At 49.8% G+C, this 26651-nt stretch overlaps 1 protein-coding gene across 4 annotated transcripts; it reads left to right on the top strand.

The window, feature by feature from the left end:
- Positions 1–123: 123 nt before the first annotated feature.
- Positions 124–26534, top strand: MOV10 (Mov10 RISC complex RNA helicase). Of its 4 annotated transcripts, none has more exons than XM_029228188.1 (21): positions 124–1741; positions 2753–2970; positions 15746–15949; positions 16199–16434; positions 16631–16889; positions 18449–18583; positions 19224–19392; positions 20163–20317; positions 20582–20758; positions 20869–21016; positions 21428–21586; positions 21848–21951; positions 22124–22221; positions 22319–22535; positions 23344–23461; positions 23679–23870; positions 24098–24172; positions 25300–25425; positions 25507–25595; positions 26148–26269; positions 26358–26534. In XM_029228188.1, the coding sequence occupies exons 1-21, from the start codon at positions 1634–1636 to the stop codon at positions 26441–26443; spliced, it is 3195 nt and encodes a 1064-aa protein (XP_029084021.1). In that variant the 5' UTR covers positions 124–1633; the 3' UTR covers positions 26444–26534. The 4 variants fall into 4 exon arrangements, with proteins under 4 accessions (XP_029084021.1, XP_029084022.1, XP_029084023.1 ...); XM_029228189.1 differs by lacking the exon at positions 124–1741 and adding an exon at positions 2632–2648 and having other exon boundaries at positions 2823–2970; XM_029228190.1 differs by lacking the exon at positions 124–1741 and adding an exon at positions 13918–14057 and having other exon boundaries at positions 2792–2970; positions 15202–15949.
- The last annotated feature ends 117 nt before the right edge of the window (positions 26535–26651 follow it).

The raw sequence follows: 26651 nt of genomic DNA, 5'->3' as shown, positions 1-26651 counted from the left end.
AGTTAGGTTCCTGCAAGCATCTGGTCACAACATTTTTGTCAACCGATCAATACATAATCTTGGTTTATATGTTTTTATTTAAATCACCTTATTTAATATTCATTTTTATTCATTAACAGTGAACTCACACTGACAGCTAATGCTATCATAGGAACTTAACATGGGAATTTTCTCTCTAAGGGACATCACAGCCTTAGGAATACTAGGCAGCATTTCAGCACTACGTAGGCTTGGGGACCATTTTAAGCAGTGAAATCAACAAAAACAAAAAACGTGACCACAAAATAGACCACGAAAAGGATTTTTATTATATGAGCCTGAAACAAGAAAGCAGGACATGGCCTTGTTCCACTTCAGCTGGGAACATACACATTGGGCAGCTCAAATTTTTTTTGCCACTCTTCACATCCACAGACGACTACAAAAGTGCCGCAAATATTGATTGGGGGATTCCTAATTTTAGTGAGTAGGTGAATTTGCAAATACAAAATCTGCAAATAACGAGGCTCAGCTGTACCTGCCACAGCCATTCCTTTGGTCTGTGGTAGACTGACCAATTTCAGCATCTCAGTTTAAGGGCTGTTTCTAGTTGCCTTAGAGTAGTCTTAGTGGAATACATAAAGTTAGAGACAATTCAAATGCTGAATTGTAGAATCCAAGTAACTATACAGTAACGTGAATTTTGAAAAAAACAGGGCTTTTAACATTCTTCTCTAAAGTATGGTTATCTTCAGAGGGTCTAGGTTTGTTCCAGTAATGTCATTGGCCAGAGTTAACTTTCAGATTGCCTTCAGTGCTTATTTAGTCCCAAACTAAAATCAACCTTACTACTTTAAAGTCAGATACTTATAAGTACAGATGGATTTGGGGAAGGCTTCAGGAAAGTGAGACTTGAGCTGGTTTGTGAAAGGTGGGAAGGAAGACCATTCTAGCCGTCTAGACAGTCACATGTGAAAATAACGATTACGACTCCAAGGGAAGTGGATTTTTCCAGACGAAACTGGTTTAGAGAGGTTCCCTTGTAACAAGCCACATAACATCACATTTTCACCCATGTTTTTACTATACTACAGCTATTTGTGTATGTTTTGTGAACATCCAGGAGACAGGCATAATTAGAGAAGGGGGAGGTTATGTACTCAGGAATAATGGGGGCTTAGATTTGTGGATCAGAATGGAGCCAGGATATGGGGATATATGTATACATATAGCTGATTCACTGTGTTATACAGCAGAAACTAACACAACATTGTAAAGCAATTATACTCCAATAAAGATGTTAAAAAAAAAACAAAGAATGGAGCCAGACATTCGGTTTGGGTATGGTGGGTGATTGATAGGTTTTTGAAATGGTAAGTAACAATGCAGTTCTGAGGAGTTCACTCTCTTTAATACTCAGGCCTCACCAGATAATTGGGGGAGAAAAAAGATAAAGTCTTTGGCTACATTCCTAGTATTTCCCCCTACTTTGAATAAGCAATTTCTAAGACAAGATTTTCCCCTGTTCTGTTTTCCCCCCTCCCTGTAGCTTTGGTTCCCACTGACATTGAATTTCCTGTTGCTAAAGCCTGTTTTTCTTGGCTTCAGTTGGTTGTTGGCCTGGGAAAAGGTACAGGGGTAGCCCAACTGGAGCATGATCTGGGTTCTGGGCATTCTTCACACTAGGTTAGACAGAGCGTGTGGCTTCCTACAGGGAATTACTTCGGAGAACAGCACCACCTTGGATATATTTGGAACTCTGGTATTTTTGTTTAAAGATTTTTTTACTGTAACTTTTATTATCTTTGCTCCATCCTAGTGTATGTGTTTTTGTTATTCAGAAGATAAATAGATGCTGAGGCTTGTTTTAGGTTTGTTCTTGTAGCCCTACCCCCTTTAGTTTGTCTTAACAGTCCGTCTTCTGAAACTTCTTTTACTTCTCTTCCTGGTACTGATGCTGTAGCTATTAACCATTTATTGCCTAACATAACAGTCTCTTGCTCTCAAGAAGCTAATATTTTGACGACTAGGGCAACCCTTAGCTAAATACTAGTAACAATTAAAGAGTAATACAGACTGGAGTGCAATTAAGTGCCCAAATATGTGGCTTAAGCCTCTCCACATAACGAAGCCTACGTGACAGAGAAAAGTAATGACTCTTCGTCCCAGCGGAGCCCCTTGTCCCTCCCTCCCACGCGTACTCACCTTTATCATAGACACTTGGTTCTTTCCCCCCAAACTTCTTGGCTCTTACGCCTTCCTCCAAGCGTCTGAAACCCCGAGAAGGGAAAATGGGGGAGGGAGGGGGGCGTACCGCTCGCTTCCGTACTTGCCTGTGTCCCAGGCTGTCTGGGGGAGGTGTTGGACGAGCCGCCCCAGTCCAGCTGCAGCCGACCCAGGTCCCAGTCCCTGCCCTTTGCTCCCCTGCTTTTCAATAAGTCCCGAAGTCCTGGGAGGTGGGCGTGGGAGTAGCCCAAGCTGAGGCTAGGAAGTCCTCCCGGATGGTTCAGGGGGCCCCAGGCGATAGCCACGTTCGGATTCTGGCTGGAAGCCAGGGGAGGGAGCTTGGGGTAAGGGGAGGGCCCTGAGGGAGGGGTCAGACTCCTTAGGAAAGAGTTAATGGGAAGAGGGGGAGGGGATAGGACGAAGAGACCGAAGGGAAGGCTCAGGTAGGAAAAGAACGGAGGAGGGAAGCCTGGTGGGGGGAGAAGGGAGCCTGCAGGATCAGGGGTCAGAGTTAGGGGGTTTCTCCCCTGCTGCACCCTCATCCTAGGGCCGCCAACTTCCCGCCGCGGCGGCGACTTTCAGTTTCATTTCTACGAACCCTCCTGCCTGGGCCGCAGTCGCCGCCGCGATGCCCAGTAAGTTCAGCTGCCGGCAGCTTCGGGAGACGGGCCAGAGATTCGAGAATTTCCTGGTCGATCGGGGACTGGACAGGGAGACAGATCGCGAGCGGTTGCGGACCATTTATAACCAGGACTTCAAGACCAGGTACGGGCCGGCCCACTCCCCGGTCCCAAATCGCGGGCCCAGCTTGCCGCCACGACCCCGGCGGCGGGGCCACCCTTCCCGCCCCGGGGCGCGGAGGGACGCAGCTCCCCCAGTGGCTCCGGCCGGTCCCGGGGCCGCGCAGTCCCCCCTCCCGCTCAGTGCCCACGCCCCGCCCGCGCCGCCAGCGCCGCCCGCAGCCCGCCCGCTCTGCCCGGGCCGGGCCCCTGCGTCGAGTCCCTGTGGAGAGTCTCACCGTCATCCCGCTCCCCCGGCGGCGCGGGACCAGTCCTGGGAGCCGGGTGCTGCGCCCACGCGCCGCCCGCGGGAGCGGGTTGGGGGGGGGGCAGCTCTCGGCGTGGGGGAGGGGAGCTCGGGAGAGGGCCCATGCTTTGCGGAAGCGCGGGGAGCGAGCTGCCTGCTGGTGGCTATCCCCGCTTGCGCAAGCTTTACGGGGACCCCCGCCCCCTCGTCGTGGGGCTGCTTCCTCGGTGGTTCACTATCCCAGAGAGCTGAAGAGACGCCGTGTAGCAGGGAGAGTCTCAGGGAGCTCGGGGAAGAAGAAAAGGGCACAAACTGCATACGTACCAAACCTCCATTAGCACCTGTGGCTTCTCCATGGAGACCCGGGCTGGGGCCAGTCTCCTGGAGGCCCCTTCTCATCCTGTGGCTAAAGGCTGTTTGGTCCCCCTTGCCTGTTCCCATCCAAGTGAAAATCAAAGAGACTTCTCTTTCTCAAACCACAGAATTGTGCTTCAAAATTCCTCTATCAACAGGCTGCAGTCTTGGGCCGAAGACCAAGGAACAATTTTAAAAGGATAAATGTAAAGACTTACAGAAATAAATACTGGTTGATGGGAATTTAGGCTTACTAACAGTCCTCTTGAAAAAGACCATGGGTTTTCTCACACCAAAAGGCGGATATGGCTGTTAAAAGAGCCAGAGAAGTGTTAGACTGTGTTAATAGAAGTGTGGTTTGGTGTGATGGGCAGGAGGTAAGTGATTCTCCAGATTGACCAGATCATTTCTGGAATATCGTTTTCAGTAATGAGTGTCACGTTTTAAGAGGGACATTAACAAGCTTGAGCAACATCTGAAGAAGGAGCAAAGATGATGATCTGTTTTTTGTCCTCATACTGTGCTGGGCACTGTGGGGAATATAAAGAAAAACACACAATCCCAGGGGAGCAGAAGAGGCTATGATATGCATACAGTGTATTATAATAAATGGTAAAATAGCATGACGATTATAATAGAGATAATAAGAAAAATTCTGGAGGAAAGTAAAGAAAGAACAATTACCATGGAGTCACATCATCAACACTTCACATCCATGAATTCACCTATGTCCAAAAAAATAAGTACAACGTGTCTCTGAACAAAAGTCTATGACTTCTTTTGGCTCTGTTAAAGAGATTATTATTCTGATAAATGGTGAGGAAGACTATTTGATTCTGTTGCAGTAGGGGTATTGCAATGGGGAGAGAGATCTAGCTCAACTCTCAATACAGCAAAGACAGTTGGGAATTTATAACCAAGAGCAGAGTGAGGGGGTCATGGATGGAAAATCACTAAGAGGAGACAGTAAGGGGCTGGGAGCGGGGCAAAGTTGAGGCCTAGTGCAGAAGAGGGTTCAGAGGGGCCTGACTAAAGTTTAGTCAAGGAGAGAGTCTTTGTCATCTCTAAATCAAAGTTACACAATATCTTCCAATACTGGGGGAAAACAGGCTATGTCAGATAACCGCAAACAGGCATATAGAAAACCACATTTACTGTACATTATGGGTGAATTTAAAGGATTTCAAAAGTCATTTTTTAGTATGTACTTGTTTTTAGGCAAGTAAGATACCACTCCCGTGAAATTATTAGGGAATTCGATGGAGAAGGTGGCATTGACCTCGGCCTTGGCCTTGAAGGCTAGATATCTTAGTACTTGGAGGAGGAGGAAAGACTAACATGTTGATTCATTCTTTTGTGAAACCCAGTCAAAGAAAGGGAGAAATGTTTGCCTTGAGAAAAATTGGAGAGGACAAGGTAGTTATCCCTGAATATTTTAAAGACTGTCCTGGGGGAAAGGATTATACTTTGGTGTCACTCCACAAGGCAGAACTGGGTTCACTCAACATGACCCCCTTGGGGAGTTTCCTGGGGCCTAGTGGTTAGGATTCTGGGCTTTCACTGCCCGGTCTTGGTTTAGTCCCTGGTCGGGGAACTGAGATCCCCGCAAACTGAGCAAACCGAGTGACGTGGCCAATAAAAAAGGCCGTCTCACCCTCCACCGGGTGGAAGAGATTTCTGTTCTGATTAGAGCAACTTTCTTATGCTATGACGTCAACCCTCATCCACCCAATGGGAATTCATTGCTTCTTCCTCTGGGCTCTCATAGCTTATACTTCACTCTTGGTTATAGCCAGATGACACCCTGCCTTGTGTTAGAGCTAGTATGTGACTGTCTCCCCACCAGACTGTAGAGCCTCTGAAGGCAGGAACAGGCCTTTCGTCATGTTGGCGCCTTCCCTCAGTCCCCAGCATAGAGCCTTGTATGTGGTAGATGCTCAACAGAAGCTTCCAGAATCTAATTGAGTTAGTAGGTAGAGCTGATCTATAGGAGAAAAGGCTGTAGGGGACGTATAGCAAGTCACCTGGTATCAGGAATTCTGGGGCGCTTCCTCCCCTGGGCGGGATAGGTCCCTTCCAACTAGGTTATTTTATGATGTTATGAAGTGCCCTGCTCCCAACTCTTAACTTTTCCCATCTGTCTTTATTCATTTAGCAAATATATTTAATGGGGGCTCTACTGTTTGCTTGGGCCTTGGTTCCTGCCTCTAGAGTGTAGTCTAGTAGGGAGTGACAGATGTGTAGACAAACATGTCATTCAGTACTACAGGAGCTAGTATCGTGTTTTGATAGCTGGAGTTCAAATCCTGACTCTGCCACTTACTAGTTGCATTTGATTTTGACCAAATTTCCCTAACTGTTAAGTGTTTAAAATACTGCCTTTCTCTCAGGGTTGTGTGAGGCCAAAATATCACAGGTAAAGCATTTCCCCTGGGTAACAGAGTGCATGGACTTTGGAAGTGGTAGCTATCATTAACAATGCTGGTTAGGAGTCCGTTATGGAATAAGTACTGGCATCGTGAAAAGTTTCTTAGAGATGATTCTTGCCTTGGGCAAGAGACACATTCTTTTATTCAACAAATATTGGCTGAATGCCTCCTATGAGCAAAGCAAAACTGTGTGAATTGCTGTAGATACACAGAAGGGACCTAACTAAGGAAGATAGAGGCAATTAAAACCAAATACTTTTTAATTTCTGTTGTGATAAGTGCTTGTGAGAAAAAGTATAGGATGCTTGAGAGCATATAACGTGGAGACCTGACCTAGTCTAGGAACCAGAGGTTTCTGGGAGAAAGTGATGTTTGAGCAGAATCTCAAATGATAAATGGAGTTAGCAGATGTAAAGCAAGGGGAGGGCAGTCCAGACTGAGAGAGTAGCACCTTAAAAGGCTGCGGGTGAACTCTCAAGAACAGGGGACAAGGCAGGGGCTGAACTGGGCAGGACCTTGTGGGCCGTGGGGAGGCGTTGTGGGTTTTTCTTTGTTTTGCTTTGTTTTTAATCTTAACAGAAACAGGAAAGCACAAAAATTTTCAAAGTAGGAGACTGACAGAATCAGCGTTTTTAGAAAGATCATTCTGGACCTCTATCCACAGTAAAAAATACATTTTACTTTGGGGTCTGGTATACACAGCTTTCACACAACAGTTAGTGTCCTTGAAACAGTACTTAGCTTCACTCGCTGCCCTCTGATATTTTTTACTCTAATTTTACTCCAGTTTTGCAAGTCCTGGTCTTGGCCCACAAATGAGAGTTGCAACCCACAGTTTGTAAATCCCAGAACTATATGTCCCCTTAAGATCGCTTCCAAATCTTGTTAGGTAGCTAGTCAGACATGAGTGGTCCTGCCCCATCCTGGACAGGGTCGTCTTTCCCTCCCCCACCTGGACACTGGTGACGAGAACACACCCAGAGATCCTCCCTTTTTTGGTTAAGGACCGCTAAGTTTCCAGCCAGTTTCATGACCAAGCAAGGTATCAAAAACCCAATGGACTTTCCAAACTGCCATCACCGGTTATCGCAGGTGCACCAAGACCTAAGCGATGACTCAGAGTAACCCAGGGTTCGTTATGCTGTATTTATAATAAATCAGCTTTGCGATTTTTGCCCCACCTCCACCCCCCTGTGGGTGGGGCGTGGCAGTTTATGCATAAGGAGAAAAGTTACATAAGCTAAAGCTGTCAATCAACTTGTCAATCAAATGACGCAGGACACAGGGAGGGACTTTTCACCACTCTAAAAACCAACCCTATGCTCACTGCAGGGCTGCTTCTGGCTCCCTGACAGCCCGCTCTCCTCCCTTCTTGAGAGGGTTCTTTTGCTTCACCTAAAAACTGCTGCTGCTTGAAACTTCTCTGTCTCTCGATTGAATTCTTTCCCTCAAGAGGACAAGAACTGAGGAATGGCCGTTCTATCGGTAACAATCTGATATTCTGAAATACCATTCCTCGGGCTAGTAGGCTTTCCTGAACTGGGTCTAAACGATTAGTCATTTTTCACCCAACAAACAACGGGGGGCAGGGCTTTACAGACCAAGGATGTCCAACGGTGGCAGAAAAGTCCGGAAGGAGTTGCAGCAGTACAATAGCTGGGAATGGCTGAGGTGCCATTTAGAATGGATGTGGGGTGGACCTCTTCTTTGGTTTCTTCTGTAAAATGGGCTAATAGTTGCTACCTCAAAGGGTTGTTGTGAGGAGTAAATGAGCTAACGCAAGTAGCTACTTAGAACAGCACAAAGTAAGTGCTCAATAAATGTTTTCTATTGTTGATGATGTTATTGTGTTGTTGATGTGTCATTGTTAATTGTGGTGCATCCAAGTGGGCCATATTAAAGGGTTAGACTTAGTCGGGAGACGTTATCTGATGTGTGTTTGTTGAAAACTCCTGCAGACTCTTAGGGGATGGACCAGGAGAGGAGCTGTGAAGTCAGAAGCAGGAGGAACAGTTCATAGGGCTTGGCAAAATGATAAGATCATCAAGCAGTTCACAGAAGAAATATAAATGACTAATAAACAGAAGGAAAGATACTTGATTATATTAATGATCAGGGAAATGCAGATTTAAGCAAGATACCATTCTTTTCCTTATCAGATTGTCAAAAATTTAAAGGATCGAAGATTTCTGATGTTAGGGTCTGGGAAAGGGTTCTCTCAAATTCTTATTAGTGAGAATGTAAGTTTGTACAACTTGTTTTGGAGGACAATTTGGCAAAGCTTATCAAAGTAAAGGTTCATTATTCTCTTTGACCCAGAAGGATGGTTATTGTAACGTTTGAAATAGCCAAAAATTGTAGGCAGCCTAACTGTCTATCACTGAACAAATAGTTAAACACACCACAATGCATTCATACTGTGCTATCCTTTGCAGCCATTCAAAAGAGGTGGCTTGGTAAAATGTTGTCATGGAAGGCTGTCCATGGTGGTGAAAGAAGTCTGTTGTAGAATAGTATGGGTAGCACACAAAAAATATGTGTAATTAAAAATGTATTTTTTTTAATTCATAGAAAAGGGCCTGGAAAATACATATATCGAACAGTTAAGCAGGTAGTTGGGAGTGAGGGAGTGGGAGCCCTTAATGTTTTATGCTAGGTATTCGTCCTGTTTAAATATTTTTTTAATACTTTTGGTAACCACTCTTTGACATCTCTTTATGCAGGCATACTGTCATCCCTTGATATTCAAAAGGGATTGGTTCCAGAACCACGCCCCCTCCACACGCACGCACGCACGCACGCACGCACGCACGCACCCCGCCCTGCCGATTCCAAAATTTGAGGGTGCTATATAGTCTCTGACATAAAATAGTGTGGTATTTGCATATAACCTCTGCAGCATATTTTTCCGGGTTACTTTAATCACCTCTAGATTGCTTATAATACCGAATACAATGTAAATGTTAGGTAAATTGTTGTAAATACAATGTAACTGCTATGTAAATAGCTTCTGGTGCGCAACAAATTCAATTTTTTTTTTTTCCCCGGGTACGCGAGCCTCTCACTGTTGTGGCCTCTCCCGCCGCGGAGCGCAGGCTCTGGACGCGCAGGTTCAGCGGCCATGGCTCACGGGCCCGGCCGCTCCGTGGCATGTGGGATCTTCCCGGACCGGGGCACGAACCCGTGTCCCCTGCATCGGCAGGCGGACTCTCAACCACTGCGCCACCAGGGAAGCCCAATAAATTCAATTTTTGCTTTTTCCAACTTTCTGGAAACTTTTTCCGAATATTTTTGGTCTGTGCTTGGTTAAATCCTCAGATACAGAACCCCTGGATAAGGCAGGCCCGGCTCTAGTTACATCGCACCTATGTAAGTTTACCGACATGGGATCATGATGATCTAATCCTTTTTGTCGTGGACCCCTCTCATATCAGCATCCCACCCCCATTTCCACATTCTGCTCCACACTCAGGTAACTCATATCAATCAGGGTTTGTTTGTTTGTTTGTTATTGTTTTATTTTTAAAAAATCATGTTAAACACATTTTCCATATCCTGATTTTCTTATTCATCAATACATCGTGGAAATGACTCCTAATTGTCTGGTATATTCTTCTAATGTATTGTTGGGTTTTTTTGGCCAACATTTTGTTGTGAGAAATTTCAAACATAAAGAAAAGTTGAAATAATTTGACAGTGAACAATCATATACCCTTGTTACTGAACACAAGTTGGTGTGCCCCACTCACAGTGAGGCCAAACAAACCAAACCGTCAGAGTCTGGAACAGAGAAAGGTTTACTACAGGGCCAAGCAAGGAAAACAGGTGGCTTGTGCAGCTCCCCGATGTTTTCAGGGAGAAGTTTTAATAGGCAAAATCTGGGATGAGAGCTTCTAGGTGTGTGACTTTCTTCTGTTTGGTTGGTGGTGAGGTAACAGGGCAGTGCTCCAGGAATCTTGTGCTCAGCGTGAAGTTACGGTCGTCCACCTGGGTGGTGGCCTAAGTTCCTACAGAACTCCAAGGTATTGTTATGTATATTCCTTGAGGTGGAACCAGGACCCTGCCCCAAGGCTGCACTATTGTTTCTTGACTTCAACCCCCTTGTTTCTGCATTCCCTCCTTCCCTGATTAGCAACTGTTTGAATCTGCCTTTTGGAACTCTGGGAAGGTAAAGGAGGCTGAATGAAACTTATTTCTACAAACAAGAAACAAGGGGCACAGAAAGACTTTTGTGCCACAGGATCCTGCTCAGTTTCACCTCACCTGGACTTCTTAATTTGCATTTGACACATGCCTGCCCATCGATCTATCCATCCAGATAGATAGATAGGTAGATATATCCCCGGCATACAGGGATCTTAGTTCCTTGACCAGGGATGAACCCGTGCCCCTGCAATGGAAGTGGGAGCCTTAACCACTGAACCACCAGGGAATTCCCCATCTAGCTATATTAATTTTTTGACGCATTTCAAAGTAAGTTACAGACATCAGTACAATTCACCCCTAAACACGTCACCATGATCATTATTAACTATAACAGTTCAAAATTTGTTTATGATATACATTTTTTTTCCTTTTTTTTTTTTGGCTGCACCTCACAGCTTTTGGAATCTTAGTTCCCCAACCAGGGATTGAACCCACGCCCTCGGCAGTGAAAGCATGGAATCCTAACAACTGGACCACCAGGGAATTCCCATGTTTACGATTTTTTTTTAAGTAAAATTTACTGACAGTGAAATAGACAAATTTCAAATGTATTGTTGTGAGTTTTAACAAATCCATATACCTGTGTGCAACCCCCTATCAAGATATATGACGTCACCCCAGAAAGTTCCCTCATCTCCTCTCCTATTTAGTCCTCACCCTTACCCACCCAGAGGCAACCACTGCTCTGATCTTTTTTGTTTGTTTGTTTCTGAGATAGTACCTGTTCTAGAACTTTATGTAATGGAATCAGATAGTATGTAGTATGTACTCTTTTGTGTAAGGCATCTTTCACTCAGCATAATGTGTTTGAGATTCGCCCATGTTGTTGTATCAGTAATTGCTTTTTACCACCGAATATATATCATAGGGACTTCCCTGGCGTTCCAGTGGTTAAGACTCCATGCTTTCAATGCAGGGGGCCCGGGTTTGATTCCTGGTCGGGGAACTAAGATCCAACATGCACGGTGCAGCCAAAAAGTGTGTGTGTGTGTGTGTGTGTGTGTGTGTGTGTATAAATCATAGTTTGAAGGACAGTGTTTTCAGTTTGAGGCTATTTTGAATAAAACTGCTATGCACATTCTTGTACAAGTCATTTTGTGGACATATATTTTCATTTCTCCTGGGATATACCTAGGGGTGGAATTGTTGAGTCGTAGGATAGATGATGTTTACTTTTTTTTTTTTTTTTTTTTGCGGTATGCGGGCCTCTCACTGCCGCAGCCTCTCGCGCCGCGGAGCACAGGCTCCGGACGCGCAGGCCCAGCGGCCACAGCTCACGAGCCCAGCTGCTCCGTGGCATGTGGGATCTTCCCGGACCGGGGCACGAACCCGCGTCCCCTGCATCGGCAGGCAGACTCTCAACCACTGCGCCACCAGGGAAGCCCTACTTTTTTTTTTTAATCTTGGGCAAGTTGCTTAACCTCTTTTGGTGGTGGCAGCAAAGTCTTCTGGACTGGTCTTCTGGTTTGACCTTGCCTGGGGTTAGGCTGTCCAAGTTTGGACAATATATATAACCTGACACTTAACATTCCAAGCCATTGCACAGCAGTGCTGTGTGGCAGCCAGAGGTTCAATGTTTGCATTGTTACCTATTTCATCTATAAAATAACAGTCTGGAATTATTTGGTACTTCTTTTACCCATTCTCCCAGCAAGTACTTATTGGATAAATACCAGTGCTAGGTCTACACTAGATGTTATAGTCGCGTTACTTTCTTAATGAATTTTTATTCCATGCATAATATAGTTATATATTCTTTTCATTAAAAATCAGAACATTACATTATATGTTTGGTTTTACAAGAAACTATCAGACCTTTTTCTAAAGTGATTGTACCATGTTATATTCCAGCCAACAATGCACAAGTGTTCTGGTGTTTTTGTATCCTTGTCAGCATTTGTTGTTGACAGCCTTTTAAATTTTAGTCATTTGAATGGGTGTGCCGCATTCTTTTTAATGGTTGTGTAATATTCTGTAGTGTGGATGTTTACAACTTATTCAGCTATCTCCCTATTTATGGGCATTTGTTTCATTTTCAATTCTTGGCCACTGAGAATGACTCTACAGTAAGCATCCTTGCACGTATGTTCTTATATGTTGGTACTTTTCTTTTCCATGGGATACATTCTCATGAATTAAAGGATACCTGTATATCAGATGTTAGGAGATATTGCCAGATTGTTTTCCAAAAGGTTGTAATACTTCACTTTTCTACCAGCAGTGTATGTGAGTTTTCTTTTCCACATAGCAACACGTGTTGTGCCTATTTTCCTTTTTTATCAGTCTAATGGAAATAAAATGATACCTCATTTTTACTGTAGTTTGCATTTCTCTACTTTTAGAGCATCTTTTCATACTTCTGGGTCATTGGAGTTTGCTCTTTAAGTTGAATATTCAGTTTTTCTATTGTTCATCTTTTTTTCCCCTAGAAATCTAGGTGACTAGATGTGTAAAAGAACTGGTGCTTTTCTCAACTAGTATGTACTAAGTTTGTGATTTAAAAAAAAAAAATTTTTTTTTAATTTTTTATGCCTGTCACCTTAGACCAAGTGAACTTGGGTAGTAGTAATAATGTGAGGTATAATTTGAAAGTTACTTAGGTGGTAGCACCTATAGTAGAAGTTGCAAAACTTGTAAAGTTGAGTTCCTCCTGCCCATGTGTCCATGCAGAAGCTTCCAAAGATAGGAGATTTCACCTTAAAACTGTGCTTTGGACTTCTCTTAAAAGCCAGATCTGGCCATCTTGGGCCTGCATTCCCTGCTGGCAACGTCTGTCTGGAGATGAGTAGCAGTTCCCCGCTTTAGACAGGACTTGTGCTCCTGGGTTTGTCCAGTCCCCTCAGGGTTCCGTTTCCTCCCCAGCACTAAGCTGAGAGCTCCAGGGCATTTGAGAGCACCCGCACTTTTCTTGTAGTAGATTATAGTATATTAGTGTAAGAAGGACATGTGTAGGACTACACATGTCCTTCTTACACTAAGGACTCAAAAATGGGACTGTACAGGTGCCTGAGACGGCTGCAGGTATAAGATACCTGTGGAGTCTGGCATCTGTCGGCATTTGAGTGTGTGCCTGATCCATGGAATTTAGTGACTCACTGACCAGGGGGCCCGGGGGGGAAAGTTTCTGATGACGCCCTGATTTCAGTCCCTTTGCCTGGACCCCTCAGCAGCATTTGAGCCTGATACCTGATTCTCCTCCCTCTCTTAGTGGTACCTGCTGTTTTCTCTTCCTCCCTGGGTTATGCTGGCCTCAGGTGTTCTCAGACTACTCACACTCCCTGGTTGTAACTACTACCTGACGTCTCCCTAATATTAAGCTCTGCTTTGACTTTGGCCTGAGTTCTCAGCTTCTGATTCATGGAGCTAGCTGCCTCCGGACCACGGGGATCTCAGACTGACCATGTCCGCACCCAAATGTTGTGGTCAGCCCTTCCAACCTCCTCCTCCTCTTGTTTTTACCTCCTATCTCAGGAATAGTTCCAGAAGCCAAGCCATTGGTTTGGGTGTTGTCCTCGACTCCTTCCCTCTTCCCAGCCTCCATTCCGTCTCCTGTCCAAAGCCAAATTCTGCTAATTTTATATTCTCAATATCAGATCTGTCCCCTCTTCTATCCTCACCACTGCCTTGTTTGGGCCCTTGTCATCTTTTAATTGGACGATTGCAATGGCCTTCTTCTAACTGGTCTCCCTGCCTACAGTCTTGCCTCCAGCAAATCCATCCTCCAATCCTGATGCCTGAGTGATCTGAAATGCAAATATGATCTTGCCACTCCCCTGCTTAAAACCCACCAACGGGGTGGTTCTGTAACCACAGTGTAGCCTCTGGTGCAGGCTGAAAGTAAGTTGCTACTCTTACTACTACTGCTACTATTAGTACTACTATTGCTACTAATAGGATACTAATAATAGTAGCTAACATTTCCTGAGCATTTTCTATTGTGTTTTCAAATGATTTATTATCTCTTTAAGGCAAATCAGAGCCGATTCAAAGTTTTCTGAATGGTATCACTCACTTGCTTGGCGGGAGGGAGAGGGGCAGAGTTATAGGCAGGGGCCACCAGGGAAATGTCCGTAACCATAAATGATCTTATATATGCTAGTGAGTGACCATGCTGATTGAGCCTTAATAGTTAAATAGGCATTACCATGGTTCCTAGGAGCTAGGATTTCCTTTCATTCCCTACAAAGCATGCAGGGTGGGTGGCCAGCTGTCCAGATCTTGAATGTGTCCATGAAGTGTGTCGCACGTGGGGATGTCCTCTGGCTCTTGGGTGCCAGTAAAGGAGGAGAGCTTCTGGCCTTCAGGGTCAAGTGCAGGCTTCGTGGCTTGGCATGCAAAACTATGCAAGACCTGGTCCCTGCCCGCCTCTGCTGCCTCCAGCCAATCCCTTCCTTGCACTCTTCACTCTAGTACAACCAGACGGGGTGTGATACTAATCAGAGCGCACCTTACTGAGATCTTATGTGCCAAGCACTGGGCTAAGTGGACACCACAGTGTCCTTCTCTCATGTAATCCTCACAGCTACCCCGGGAGATGAGTCTGCCATTATCCCCATTTTATAGAGGAGCAAAGTGAGGCTCTGCGAGGTAACCGAGATGGCTCAGCTAGTGGCAGAGTGGGCGGTCCCCACAGCCTCTCAGCACGTGTTCTCGGTAGACGCCCGCTCCTGGGCTCACACTCTGTGCTCCCCCTGCACCTGAATGATACCCATTCAGCCTTCAGGACTCAGTTCTGACGCCGTTTCTTGGGGAAGCCCGCCAGGGCTGAGCCCCACCCCGCTGAGCTCCCGGCAGCGGGCTGGAACGAATGTGTTCCGTCTGTGCTCCTCGAGGCCTCTTTGAAGCCCCAGCATCTAGCGCAGTGTCTGGCACATAACAGGTCTCCGTAAGTGTTTGTTGAGCTGACTAAACTGAATTCCAGGCGCTGAACCTTGAGGTTGTTGTCCTTCTGACCAGTTTTCCCTGTCTTCACCTTCTCTAGGCCCAAACAAGCTATTTGATCTCTGGAGAAGGATCCTTTCCCTCCTGCTTGGGTTCCATCTGCACCCTATGACTCCAGGGGGAAACTGCTGTCTGATCAGCCACCTTGCCCACACACCCTGGACATCTGTACTCCCTGCCCCTCTCTCACTCCTCACCAGCGGGCTGGACCCCGAATCCACCCCCCTGAATCAGCTTCTTCGGCTTCCCCCTCAGCTTTAGCTCTTTCCGCTTCAGTGTTTGTATCTTTTCTGTCCCAAATTCCCCCTGCCCCCCACCACAAATCTTCCTTTCTCTCTCTCTTCCCTTAGTCCTCCAATTCAATAGCCCATCGTTGGGCGGTTCTCCTTAGAAGTGCACCGTCCACCGCCTGCTGTTTAAGACAACCATATTTTGTCTTGAGGGGGTCCCATTGCCTTCCCTGAAAAAATTAAAAATTCCTGCCATTCCCAGCCCCGTCCTGTCCCGCACAGAGCGGCCCTCAGATGCCCTCCCCAGCTTGCTGCCCCCGTCCCTCACTCCCCAGTCTCCTCTGCTCCCGGCAGCTTTGGGACCCCCGCCCCTGGCTTCTCCTCCATGCTGTATGGAATGAAGATTGCCAACCTGGCCTACGTCACCAAGACCCGGGTCAGGTTCTTCGGGCTCGACCGTTGGGCCGACGTGTGGTTCCCAGAAAAGAGGAGAATGAAGCCGGGGTCGGAGATCAGCAAACACCACAAGTCGCTGCTGGCCACGATCTTTTATGACAGGTGTGTGATGGGGTGGGGGGCGTGTCTGGCTGGGGAGAGAGGCGGTTGCCTCCGCTTGGGGTAAGGCTCCATCCTACAAGGACTGGGGGAAGGGCAGGAAAGGAGCTAATTGGCCTGGGGGAGGGGATGGGTTTCCTGAGCACAGCTGGCTCTTGGCCAGCCTCCCCAAGCCTATAACTTTCTCCGAGGGCAACCCGCAGGCTTGGCTGCTCGGGCCCCAGCCGTGCTCTTGACTCCCACTCTCCCCAGGACTGAGTATCTTCACGGGAAGCATGGGGTGGACGTGGAGGTCCAGGGGCCCCATGAAGCCCGAGATGGGCAGCTCCTTATCCGCCTGGATTTGAACCGCAAGGAGGTGCTGACCCTGAGGCTTCGGAATGGAGGAACCCAGCCTGTCACCCTCACCCACCTCTTCCCATTCTGCCGGACCCCCCAGTTTGCCTTCTGCAATGGAGACCGGGAGCTGCCCTGCCCACTGGGCCCTGGTGAGTGGGTTCCGAAAGGAAAGAGTCTCTGGTGGACGGAGTCCTGCCCTAGGAAGGTCTGATGCTTCAGGAACGTGCTGTTGCTGGCCCGTGGTCCCCTACCTTGGGATGGGGCTCTGGGGGGGGAATGTCAGTGTTGTGGTGCTGGTGGGAGGGTCCCTTCCCCAGCCCGACTCACTCAGCCATCCTCTCCCAGGTGAATGCTATGAGCTCCATGTCCACTGTAAGACCAGCTTTGTGGGCTACTTCCCAGCCACCGTGCTCTGGGAGCTGCTAGGACCTGGGGAGCCAGGCTCAGAAGGAGCCGGTACTTTCTACATTGCCCGCTTCTTGGCCGTCGTGGCCCACAGCCCCCTGGCAGCACAGCTGAAGCCCACGACTCCCTTCAAGCGGACCCAGATCACGAGAAACCCTGTGGTGACCAACCGGATAGAGGAAGGAGAGAGACCCGACCGGTAAGTCCTCCCTCCAACCCAGTCCTGGCTGGGGGTGTCCCAACACCACAGTGTGGGCCCTTGGGAAGAACACAGAGCCCCCTTTCCTAACTGTGAGTTCTTAACTCCTGCAGACCTCAGAGACCTTTTCTGTCTAGGAAGAAAAGCAGATGTGAGGACAGTGTGAAAAAATTTCAAGTATTTTTGACTATATGATGGATTATCAGTCAGCCAAGGTGGACACGTGTCTCTCTCTCTTTTTTAACAACTTTATTGAAACAGTTCATATACCATACGATTCACCTATTTAAAGTATACAATTCTGTGCTTTTTTTAGTATATTCACAGATATGTGCAACCATCACCACAATCCATTTTAGAACATTTCATCACCCCCAAAAGGAGCCCGTACCCTTTAGTTATCACCCCTTTTGCTCTCCATCCCCACCCCCCAGCCCTAACCAGCCACTCATCTACTTTGTGTAGATTTCCCTCTTCTGGACATTTTATATGAATGGAATCATATACGTGTAAACAGCTTTTTGACATGTCCAGGTGTTCACAAAATACTGAGCAAACCGTAAGACCATTGTGCTCTTTCTGTTAAAAATATGTGTGCTATGGGGCTTCCCTGGTGGCACAGTGGTTGGGAGTCCGCCTGCCGATGCAGGGGACACGGGTTCGTGCCCCAGTCCGGGAAGATCCCACATGCCGCAGAACGGCTGGGCCCGTGAGCCATGGCCGCCGAGCCTGCGTGTCCGGAGCCTGTGCTCCGCAATGGGAGAGGCCACAACAGTGAGAGGCCCGCGTACTACAAAAAAAAAAAAAAAAAAAAAGTGTGTGTAGGGGAATTCCCTGGTAGTCCAGTGGTTAGGGCTTCGAGCTTCCACTGTAGGGGGCATGGGTTCGATCCCTGGTCAGGGAACTAAGATTCTGCGTGCTGCGCAGCAGGGCCAAAAAGTTAAGTAAGTAAGTACATAAGTAAAAATATATGTGTATAATACAATTTGACAAAGAAAAATGTCTGGAAGGCTGCATGCCGAAAGGTTAACATTGGTTATCCCTGGATGGTGAGAATGTTGTTTATTTACTCATTTATTTATTACCTGTTTTCTGATTTTTTTTCTCTGATGAACATGTATTGTTTATATACATATCTATGTGCATATATACGTGTGTGTATATACATATTTTTTTTTTTTTTTTTTTGCCACACCACGCAGCTTGTGGGATCCTAGTTCCCTGACCAGGGATTGAACCCGGGCCCCCTGCAGTGGACGCACAGAGTCCTAACCACTGGACCACTAGGAAATTCCCTATATATATATATATATATATATATTTTTTTTTTTTTAATGCTTCCAAGTATCATGCTTTCCAAAAATGAGGATGGTCCAACCTTGGCGTGAGCAGCCTCATGAGACAGTGAGTCCTGTCCCCTAGGGCAAAGGCTGCCGACCCCCTTCAGCAATAGTGTTGAAGAAGAGCCTTGTGCTTCCTCCAGGGAGGGGCCTTCTCGGAGACTCTGAAGGTGAAGGGTCTCTGTGTTTGTAATAGCTTTTCTTCTCTCCCTCCTGCAGTGCTAAGAGCTATGACCTGGAGTTAAGTATGGCACTGGGAACATACTACCCACCCCCCCGCCTCCGGCAGCTGCTCCCCATCCTTCTTCAGGGAACAAGTATCTTCACTGCCCCAAAGGAGATTGCTGAGATCAAGTAAGTACCACCCCTCTGCACCCCTTGTGCTGCTTTATATGTTTCTTTTCCATTGGCTTCTTCCCACTGCCCCATGCCTCTGTCCTCAGCCTCCTGTGCTCAGTTCATTTATCCCCTTACTGAGCACACACCATGTGCCAGGCACCATTCAAGGTGAATCACTCGCATGATGGCCCTGACATCCCAGGTGGGGAAAGTGAGCATCTGTCACCTTATTTCATGTAGTGATGAGTGCTATGAAGAGTTAACTAAAGAGCTAAAGCAGGGTAAGGGGTGGGCTGTGCTATTTTGCAGAGGGCAGCTAGTCCTGGCCTCTTTGAGGAGGTGACATTTGAGCAGAGAATGACATTTGAATGAGGTGACGGTGTGAGTAATAGGAGGATCTTGGAGAAAGGATGTTCCAGGCTCCAGGATCCACAGTGCAAATGCGAGTCAGGTCTGAGCTTGGGGGGCAGGGGCTCCCTTCTTGGAGGCCTCTGACCCCCATCTGCTTCTCTGCCCTTCTAGTCTTCCCCGATTCCTGATGTCTTCATAGTCCCAGAGCTGCAGAGGGAGAGGGTGGATGCTCCCGGACATGGGGGTTGCCTGACCCATCCCGTTCCTGCCCCCTCCCTCCAACCCCCCCACCCATCACTGCCAGGGCCCAGCTGGAGACACCCCTGAAGTGGAGGAACTACGAGGTGAAGCTCCGGCTGCTGCTGCACCTGGAGGAGCTGCAGATGGAGCATGACATCCGGCACTATGACCTGGAGTCGGTGCCTATGACCTGGGACCCCGTAGACCAGAATCCCGGGCTGCTCACGCTGGAGGTCAGGGGTTGGATCAGTAGCAGGGAGGATGGACTCAAGTTAGCCAACCCACAGGCTGTGGGAAGAACAAAAGGAAGATGAAGTTTTTCCTGTCCAGAGGGCTCAGCAAGTTGCCGAGTGGGCATCTGGGCCCCAAAAGAGGTGTCAGAGCAAGGCAATTAGGGAGGACTGGGGTTTTAGTCTAGACTTTGCTACCACTGGCTGCATGACCTTGGGCAAGTCTTTTGCTCTCTCTGGGCCTTAGTTCCCTCACCTGAAAAGCATGGAGCTGGACTAGATAATTCTTAGAGCCCTCTCCAGCTCTCAGATGTTGAATGTGTACATCTAAGCCCGGAATTACACACGAGAATGGATTCCTGCACACTTGTGCCGAGAAAGGCACTCAGTGAGAAGGGACGGCAGGTGAGAATGATCAGGGAAAGTTTCCTACAGGAACTGAGTTTTGAACAAGATTTTAAAGGCAGAATAGGAGCAGAGCTGGCCAAGAGGGCAACCGGACTTGCTGGGAAGCTGGCCTCCAAGTCTTGAAATCATGCCCTGGAGGGTTTCCAGGATTCCTGGGCTCAGCATCTCTGAGCACCATGGGCAGACTTGTCCCTTCTTCATCTCCCCTGACTCTTGCCCTGTCTGGCAGAAGAGGAAAGAGGCAAAGCTCCCTGAACCTGGGGTAGAGGGTAGATCCTCAGAACTTGTGTCTCAGTTGGGGTCTGGAGTGGGCCCTCCACTGGCCATCTCCGGGTTAGAAGCTTGCTGCTGTTCGTGCCCCACAGGTTCCCGGGGTGGCCGAGAGCCGCCCCTCAGTGCTGCGGGGTGACCACCTATTTGCCCTTTTGTCCTCTGAGACACACCAGGAGGACCCTGTCACCTACAAGGGCTTTGTGCACAAGGTGGAACTGGACCGGGTCAAGCTGAGTTTTTCCACAGGGTAGGTGTTGGGGGAGCCCTGAGCTGCAGGAAGGTCTGCAGGTGTCCCGGAGGCCAAGGGAGGAGGGTGTTTCTCCTCAGAGTGAGTGGGACCCCAGAGACAGGGCAAGGGGACCCTGAGATGCCTCACCATCTTCCTCTCCTGGAGGATTGCTTGGAGGTCTGGGAAAGGGAGTGGAGTTGGAGTAGATGGAGAGAGTCCTGGCCTTTTATTGCCCACCCTCCCAATTGGAATTCTTCCCCCTCTCTCTCCCCCTTCCCAAAGCCTCCTGAGCCGCTTTGTGGATGGGCTGACCTTCAAGGTGAACTTCACCTTCAACCGCCAGCCCCTGCGGGTGCAGCACCGTGCCTTGGAGCTGACGGGGCGCTGGCCGCTGTGGCCCCTGCTTTTCCCTGTGGCCTCTCGTGGGGTCCCGCTGCTGCCCTCAGATGTGAAGCTCAAGTGAGACTGTGGGCAAGGGCTCTGGGGCCACTTGGAGTGTGGGTGTAGGGGACGAGGTCAGGGAGGCCTCCTGGACGCGGACAATATCGTGTTTGTGGCCCCTCCGCTAGGCTGTACGACCGGAGTCTGGAATCCAACCCAGAGCAGCTGCAGGCCATGAAGCACATTGTTATGGGTACCACCCGCCCCGCCCCGTACATCATCTTTGGGCCTCCAGGCACTGGCAAGACTGTCACCTTAGTGGAAGCCATCAAGCAGGTGGGGCCTGAGCGTAGGCCTGTGGCCTACACTCTGACTCCCCCCCCCTTCCGGGACAAAGCAGTTGTCCCCAGGTTCTGGTTCCTTCTGGTTCCTTCCGGCTCTCTGAACGCACGCCCCCGAACTGGCCTCGAGGGCCAGCGTGGCTGTCAAGCACGGCGTGCAGCTTGGGTACTGCACGTCTCAATCACCGTAGCCTTGTATAATTACAGCAGCAGTTTTCCAGCGTTAAAGGGCTGCTGGACTAGCAGGGGGCTGCCGATCTGAACTTGCCTCTTGAGTCACTCCCTCCCTCAGCAATGGGAGGCAGATGCCACACTGCGCCACCCTGAGTCACAGGCATGTTTCTCCCTCTCCCCTCCCCCTGGAGACCAGAAGCTGCTTCCCACACTGTGCTCATCCCCACCCCAGGTGGTGAAGCACTTGCCCAAAGCCCACATCCTGGCCTGTGCTCCGTCCAACTCGGGGGCCGACCTCCTCTGTCAACGCCTCCGGGTCCACCTGCCCAGCTCCATCTACCGCCTCCTGGCTCCCAGCAGGGATATCCGCATGGTGCCTGAGGACATCAAGGTACTTGGGGAAGGCGGGGGACCAAGGGGTGGCGGGTGCTGCTCTGGGTAGACGCTGGGGCCAGGAAACTAGGAGACCTGGATTCTGATACTCGCTGTATGACCTTGGGTGGGTCAGGACTGCTCTCTGGGCTTCAGTTTCCTTGTGTGTAAAGTGAGAGAGGTAAATAAAATTGCCTGAGGGGGGGGGGTGCCCAGACCCAGAGCGAGGGTGAGAATGGAGGTGGAGGCAAGCTGACTCCCCTCCCTGCATGACCCTCAGCCCTGCTGTAACTGGGATGCAAAGAAGGGGGATTACGTGTTTCCTTCCAAGAAGAAGCTGCAGGAATATCGTGTGTTAATTACCACGCTCATCACTGCCAGCAGGTGGGAAGTGTGTGTGTGTGCATCTCTTAAATTGTGTGTTAAGAGGTAGTGGGCTGGGGAAATGGGGAAGAATGGTGCCTGGGGAGTTGGGGGGAGGGCCAGCTTGGGGGAGCATTCAGGTTCGGTAGTCACGTGCCTGGATGTGACCCCTGCCTGGCCTGACACCTCCCAGGTTGGTCTCGGCCCAGTTTCCCATCGATCACTTCACACACATCTTCATCGATGAGGCTGGCCACTCCATGGAGCCAGAGAGCCTGGTGGCCATAGCAGGTGAGGGGCTCGGGGACGGGGGGGCTGCGAGTGTGTCACCCCACATGGCATCGGGGAGGTCCCACCACACACCTTTCTCACGCCACCCATCTCCCAGGGCTGATGGAAGTCAAGGAAGCAGACAATCCAGGAGGGCAGCTGGTGCTGGCAGGAGACCCTCGGCAGCTGGGGCCTGTGCTGCGCTGCCCACTGACCCAGAAGCATGGGCTGGGGTACTCACTGCTGGAGCGGCTGCTCACCTACAATGCCCTGTACAAGAAGGGCCCTGATGGCTATAACCCCCAGTTCATAACCAAGCTGCTACGCAACTACAGGTATCCCGCACCCTCTGTGTCATCCCCTGCCTTCACACCCTCTGCAAGCGCAGCTGGCGGCTCCATCCCACCGTCCTCAGAGGCTGCGTGATGCAGAAAGACTATCAGCTGGAAGGTGGGAGTTCTTCTCCCCAGTCCCGTCCCTGCTCCTCCAGTTGCTTATCTGTACCTCAGGGGATGGTCAGTGGTTCCTAGACACCGGAATATATCTGACGCTGGTCCCAGGTGAAGTTTCTAGGCGTCCAAGGAGAAATGAGAAAAACAGGGACAATGTATTTTTTCATAAACCTAATGGTTATTCGAGTTAAAGAGCTATGCTTCCTTTAGTCAGTGAGTTCGTATATCTAAAATGCTCAGATGAGTTCCTACATCTTTAGTTCCTTAGCTGAGTCCACTAGGAATTCAATAAATGTTAGCTGTTGTGTTAGTACCGCTGATATTTTTGGATTTAGCACATTATCTCATCCAATAATGGCGATAGTAGGTGATTCTTGCTTTTGTATTGTCCTTCCTTGACAAAATTGAAACTTGAGAATGGGCCCCGGATTTCTTGGTGTTTTCATTTAAATTTGACTGGTCTGTGAAATCTGTGGATTGGATGTTCTCAGGAGCCACATTTGGTTCTGCTTTCTGTGGTTAACAGTGCCCAGCAGCAAAAACTGTAGATGAATGAGTCTGCTATGCAGTGGGCAGGAAGACAGGAGGATAGTGTGTGTGAGCTCCAAGCAGGTGGAGCGGGGAGGTCCTTGAGGGCGGGGCAGAACTAATCCGCCCCCTGGTCTTGCTCTTCCTTCCTCCTGCCTCCCAGGTCTCACCCCACCATCCTGGACATTCCTAACCAGCTGTATTATGAAGGGGAGCTGCAGGCCTGTGCGGACGTTGTGGACCGAGAGCGCTTCTGCCGCTGGGAAGGTCTGCCTCGACAGGTGAGGCTGAGCGGGGCTGGGGCTCAGGCTCCTACCCCTGTACCCCAGCCTCCCTCTTACTGAGGGTGCTGGGTAGCAGGAGGCTCTGAGTGGAAGCCATGAGCCCCTCCCTTTGTCACCTAGGCCTGGGATCCCCCACTCCCTGGAAGGGTTTGAGGGTGGGAGGGAAGGGAGGCAGGGAGGTCCAGCTGAGGGTTTCCCCTGACTCCGTGTCCAGGACTTTCCCATCATCTTTCACGGCGTAATGGGCAAGGATGAGCGTGAAGGCAACAGCCCATCCTTCTTCAACCCCGAAGAGGCTGCCACGGTGACTTCCTACCTGAAGCAGCTCCTGGCCCCCTCCTCCAAGAAGGGCAAAGCCCGTCTGAGCCCCCGAAGTGTGGGCGTCATCTCTCCATACCGGAAGCAGGTCAGGTCCTCAGTTCCCATCAGGGCTGGGTCCCCCCAGATGGTACCTCCTTAGCCAGACCACTAGGCAGAGGGTCCGGCTCAGGCCTCCGCTGGCCCCATATCTCAAAAGAGCGCAGAGGTCAGCTGCATCTCCCTCTTTGCCCCCCAGCTCCCTGGCCTCCTGCCTGGCACCCTCTTGCACGGGTGTAATGGCATGAGAGAAAGGCACCTGTCCCCATCTTCCAGGTGGAAAAAATTCGTTACTGCATCACCAAACTTGACAAGGAGCTTCGGGGACTGGATGACATCAAGGACTTGAAGGTGACCCTCGCCGCTGTCTCACATTCCCTCCCTGACTTCTGTCCCCGTCTCTTCCCCACTTCCAGACACCTCCTCGGGTCCCTGCCCCACTGCTGCAGGCCAGCCCAAGTCCCTGCCGCACCCTCGCTGCCTGAGACAAACTTGGGCTTTCCCCATGCCTCTCACTCCTGGAGATCCCAACTTGTAGGTCTGGGATGGGACCGGGAAGCCTGCATGTTTAGCAAGCACCTCACGTGATTCTTATGATCAGGCTGGTTTAAGGTCTCTGCCCTAAGAAGAAAGTCCAGACTCCCCAGCCTGCCTGACCTGTCATGTGATGATGTCCCCACTCACCTCTCCCACCCTCTGAGTCAGTCGGCAGCTCAGTTCTTTCTCAGATAAGAATCACCTGGAGAGCTTTTAGTGCTGCCAGCGCCAGGGCTCCACCCAACCAATTAACACGGCTATCTGGGGGCAGAGCCAGGGCATCAGGTTTTTTTATGGGCTCCTCAAGTGATCTCTCCTGTGCAGCCAGGGTTGACACCCAGGGCTTTAAGAGTTAGAGGCCTCTCCCATGGAAATTCTGATTCTGGAGGTCTGGGTTTGGGCCTAAGGTTACTTTTTTTTGCGTTACGCGGGCCTCTCACTGCTATGGCCTCTCCTGTTGCGGAGCACAGGCTCCGGACGCACAGGCTCAGCGGCCATGGCTCACGGGCCCAGCCGCTCCGCGGCATGTGGGATCCTTCCGGACCGGGGCACGAACCCGTGTCCCCTGCATCGGCAGGCGGACTCTCAACCACTACGCCACCAGGGAAGCCCCTAAGGTTACATATTTTTAACAAGTACTGAGTGATTATCTTCAGGAAAGTTTGAAAAACTGCTGAGTTACTGTTCTTTGCAGTCCTGTTTTCTTTGCTTAGAACCCTTTCGAGCCCCCATCCCTTTAACTGGATTCGGCCTTCAAGTTTCAGCTTCCATGGCACTGTCCTGTCCTCTTTCCTGCCCAGCAGGACACTGGCTCACTCCACGGTGACAATTGCCCTCAGTCTCACTGAGGCGAGGCGGGGCTGGTCCCTGGGTCCCCCACTGCCTCCCTCCCCTCTAGGTGGGCTCCGTGGAAGAGTTTCAAGGCCATCCCTCCCCTCTAGGTGGGCTCCGTGGAAGAGTTTCAAGGCCAGGAGCGCAGCGTCATCCTCATCTCCACCGTGCGGAGCAGCCAGAGCTTTGTGCAGCTGGATCTGGACTTTAACCTGGGTTTCCTCAAGAACCCCAAGGTTCGGGGGCTGGGGGGTGGCAGGGACTCCTCCTTCCTGAGGGCTCTTCCCTGCTGTGACCCCAGCACTTCTTCTTATCAGAGGTTCAACGTGGCTGTGACCCGTGCCAAGGCTTTGCTCATCGTGGTGGGCAACCCGCTCCTGCTGGGCCACGACCCCGACTGGAAAGTGTGAGCATCCCACCCGCAATCCCTCCTGGTGGCCACAGCCCCCAGCCTAGGACAGCTGTAGTTTTATGAAGCACCCTTGGGGCTCAGTTAATCTTCCAATCTGTTTATCTTTTTTTTTTTTTTTGCGGTATGCAGGCCTCTCCAATCTGTTTATCTTTTTTTTTTTTTTTTTTTTTTTTTGCGGTATGCGGGCCTTTCACTGCTGTGGCCTCTCCCGTTGCGGAGCACAGGCTCCGGATGCGCAGGCTCAGCGGCCATGGCTCACAGGCTCAGCGGCCATGGCTCACGGGCCCAGCCGCTCCGCGGCACGTGGGATCCTCTCGGACCGAGGCACGAACCCGTGTCCCCTGCATCGGCAGGCAGACTCTCAACCACTTCGCCACCGGGGAAGCCCCAATCTGTTTATCTTAACAATATCCCCATTTGCCAAGGTTAAGTAACTTGCCGCAAGGCACAGGCCCCATGTGCAGGACCAAGGCTGGGCCTCCAGCCTCTGCTGGTACTCAGCCAGCCTTGTGAAGCTGTGTGTGTGGATGTCCCTGTACCCCACAGATTCCTAGAGTTCTGTAAAGAAAACGGGGGGTATACCGGGTGCCCCTTCCCTGCCAAACTGGACCTGCAGCAGGGGCAGAACTTACTCCAGGGTCTGAGCAAACTCAGCCCCTCTACCTCAGGTATGGCTGGGCCAGGGTGGGCTTGGTTGGGGGACAGTGCTGAGGGAGGATGTAAGTTACTAACAGAGCTGGCCTTCTCTCTTTGTAGGACCCAAAAGTCACGACTGCCAGGCGCGGGAGGGTGAAGGGGGCCTGCCCCTGCAAGTGGAGCCCGAGTGGAGGAATGAGCTCTGAGGACCACCCACCCGACCCTTCCCCTGCTGCTAACATCAAGCTGCTAACAATTGGGGGAAGGGGGAGGAAGTAAAACTGAAAAAAAAAAAAAGCTTATTCTATGCAAAAGCCTCCTTGTCTCTTCAGCCTGGCCCCAGCTTCCTGAACTCCCAAGATGACCTCACAGGGGAGGGTGGGACTGTCACACCAGCCCAGGGCCATACCCCTC

Source organism: Monodon monoceros, unplaced genomic scaffold (genome assembly GCF_005190385.1).
Source record: "Monodon monoceros isolate NGI ecotype Baffin Bay Population unplaced genomic scaffold, NGI_Narwhal_1 Super_Scaffold_18, whole genome shotgun sequence".
Lineage (NCBI taxonomy): Eukaryota > Metazoa > Chordata > Mammalia > Artiodactyla > Monodontidae > Monodon > Monodon monoceros.
The sequence above is the reverse complement of the archived record's forward strand: the minus strand, read 5'-3'. Positions and strand labels throughout refer to the sequence as shown.

Excerpts from the sequence above, each read along its gene's own strand:
- MOV10 (XM_029228188.1), top strand. The coding sequence starts at position 1,634 with ATGATCTGGGTTCTGGGCATTCTTCACACTAGGTTAGACAGAGCGTGT. Across the intron at positions 15,950-16,198 it reads GCCACGATCTTTTATGACAG|GACTGAGTATCTTCACGGGA; the intron begins GTGTGTGATGGG and ends CACTCTCCCCAG. Across the intron at positions 21,952-22,123 it reads ACGCTCATCACTGCCAGCAG|GTTGGTCTCGGCCCAGTTTC; the intron begins GTGGGAAGTGTG and ends GACACCTCCCAG.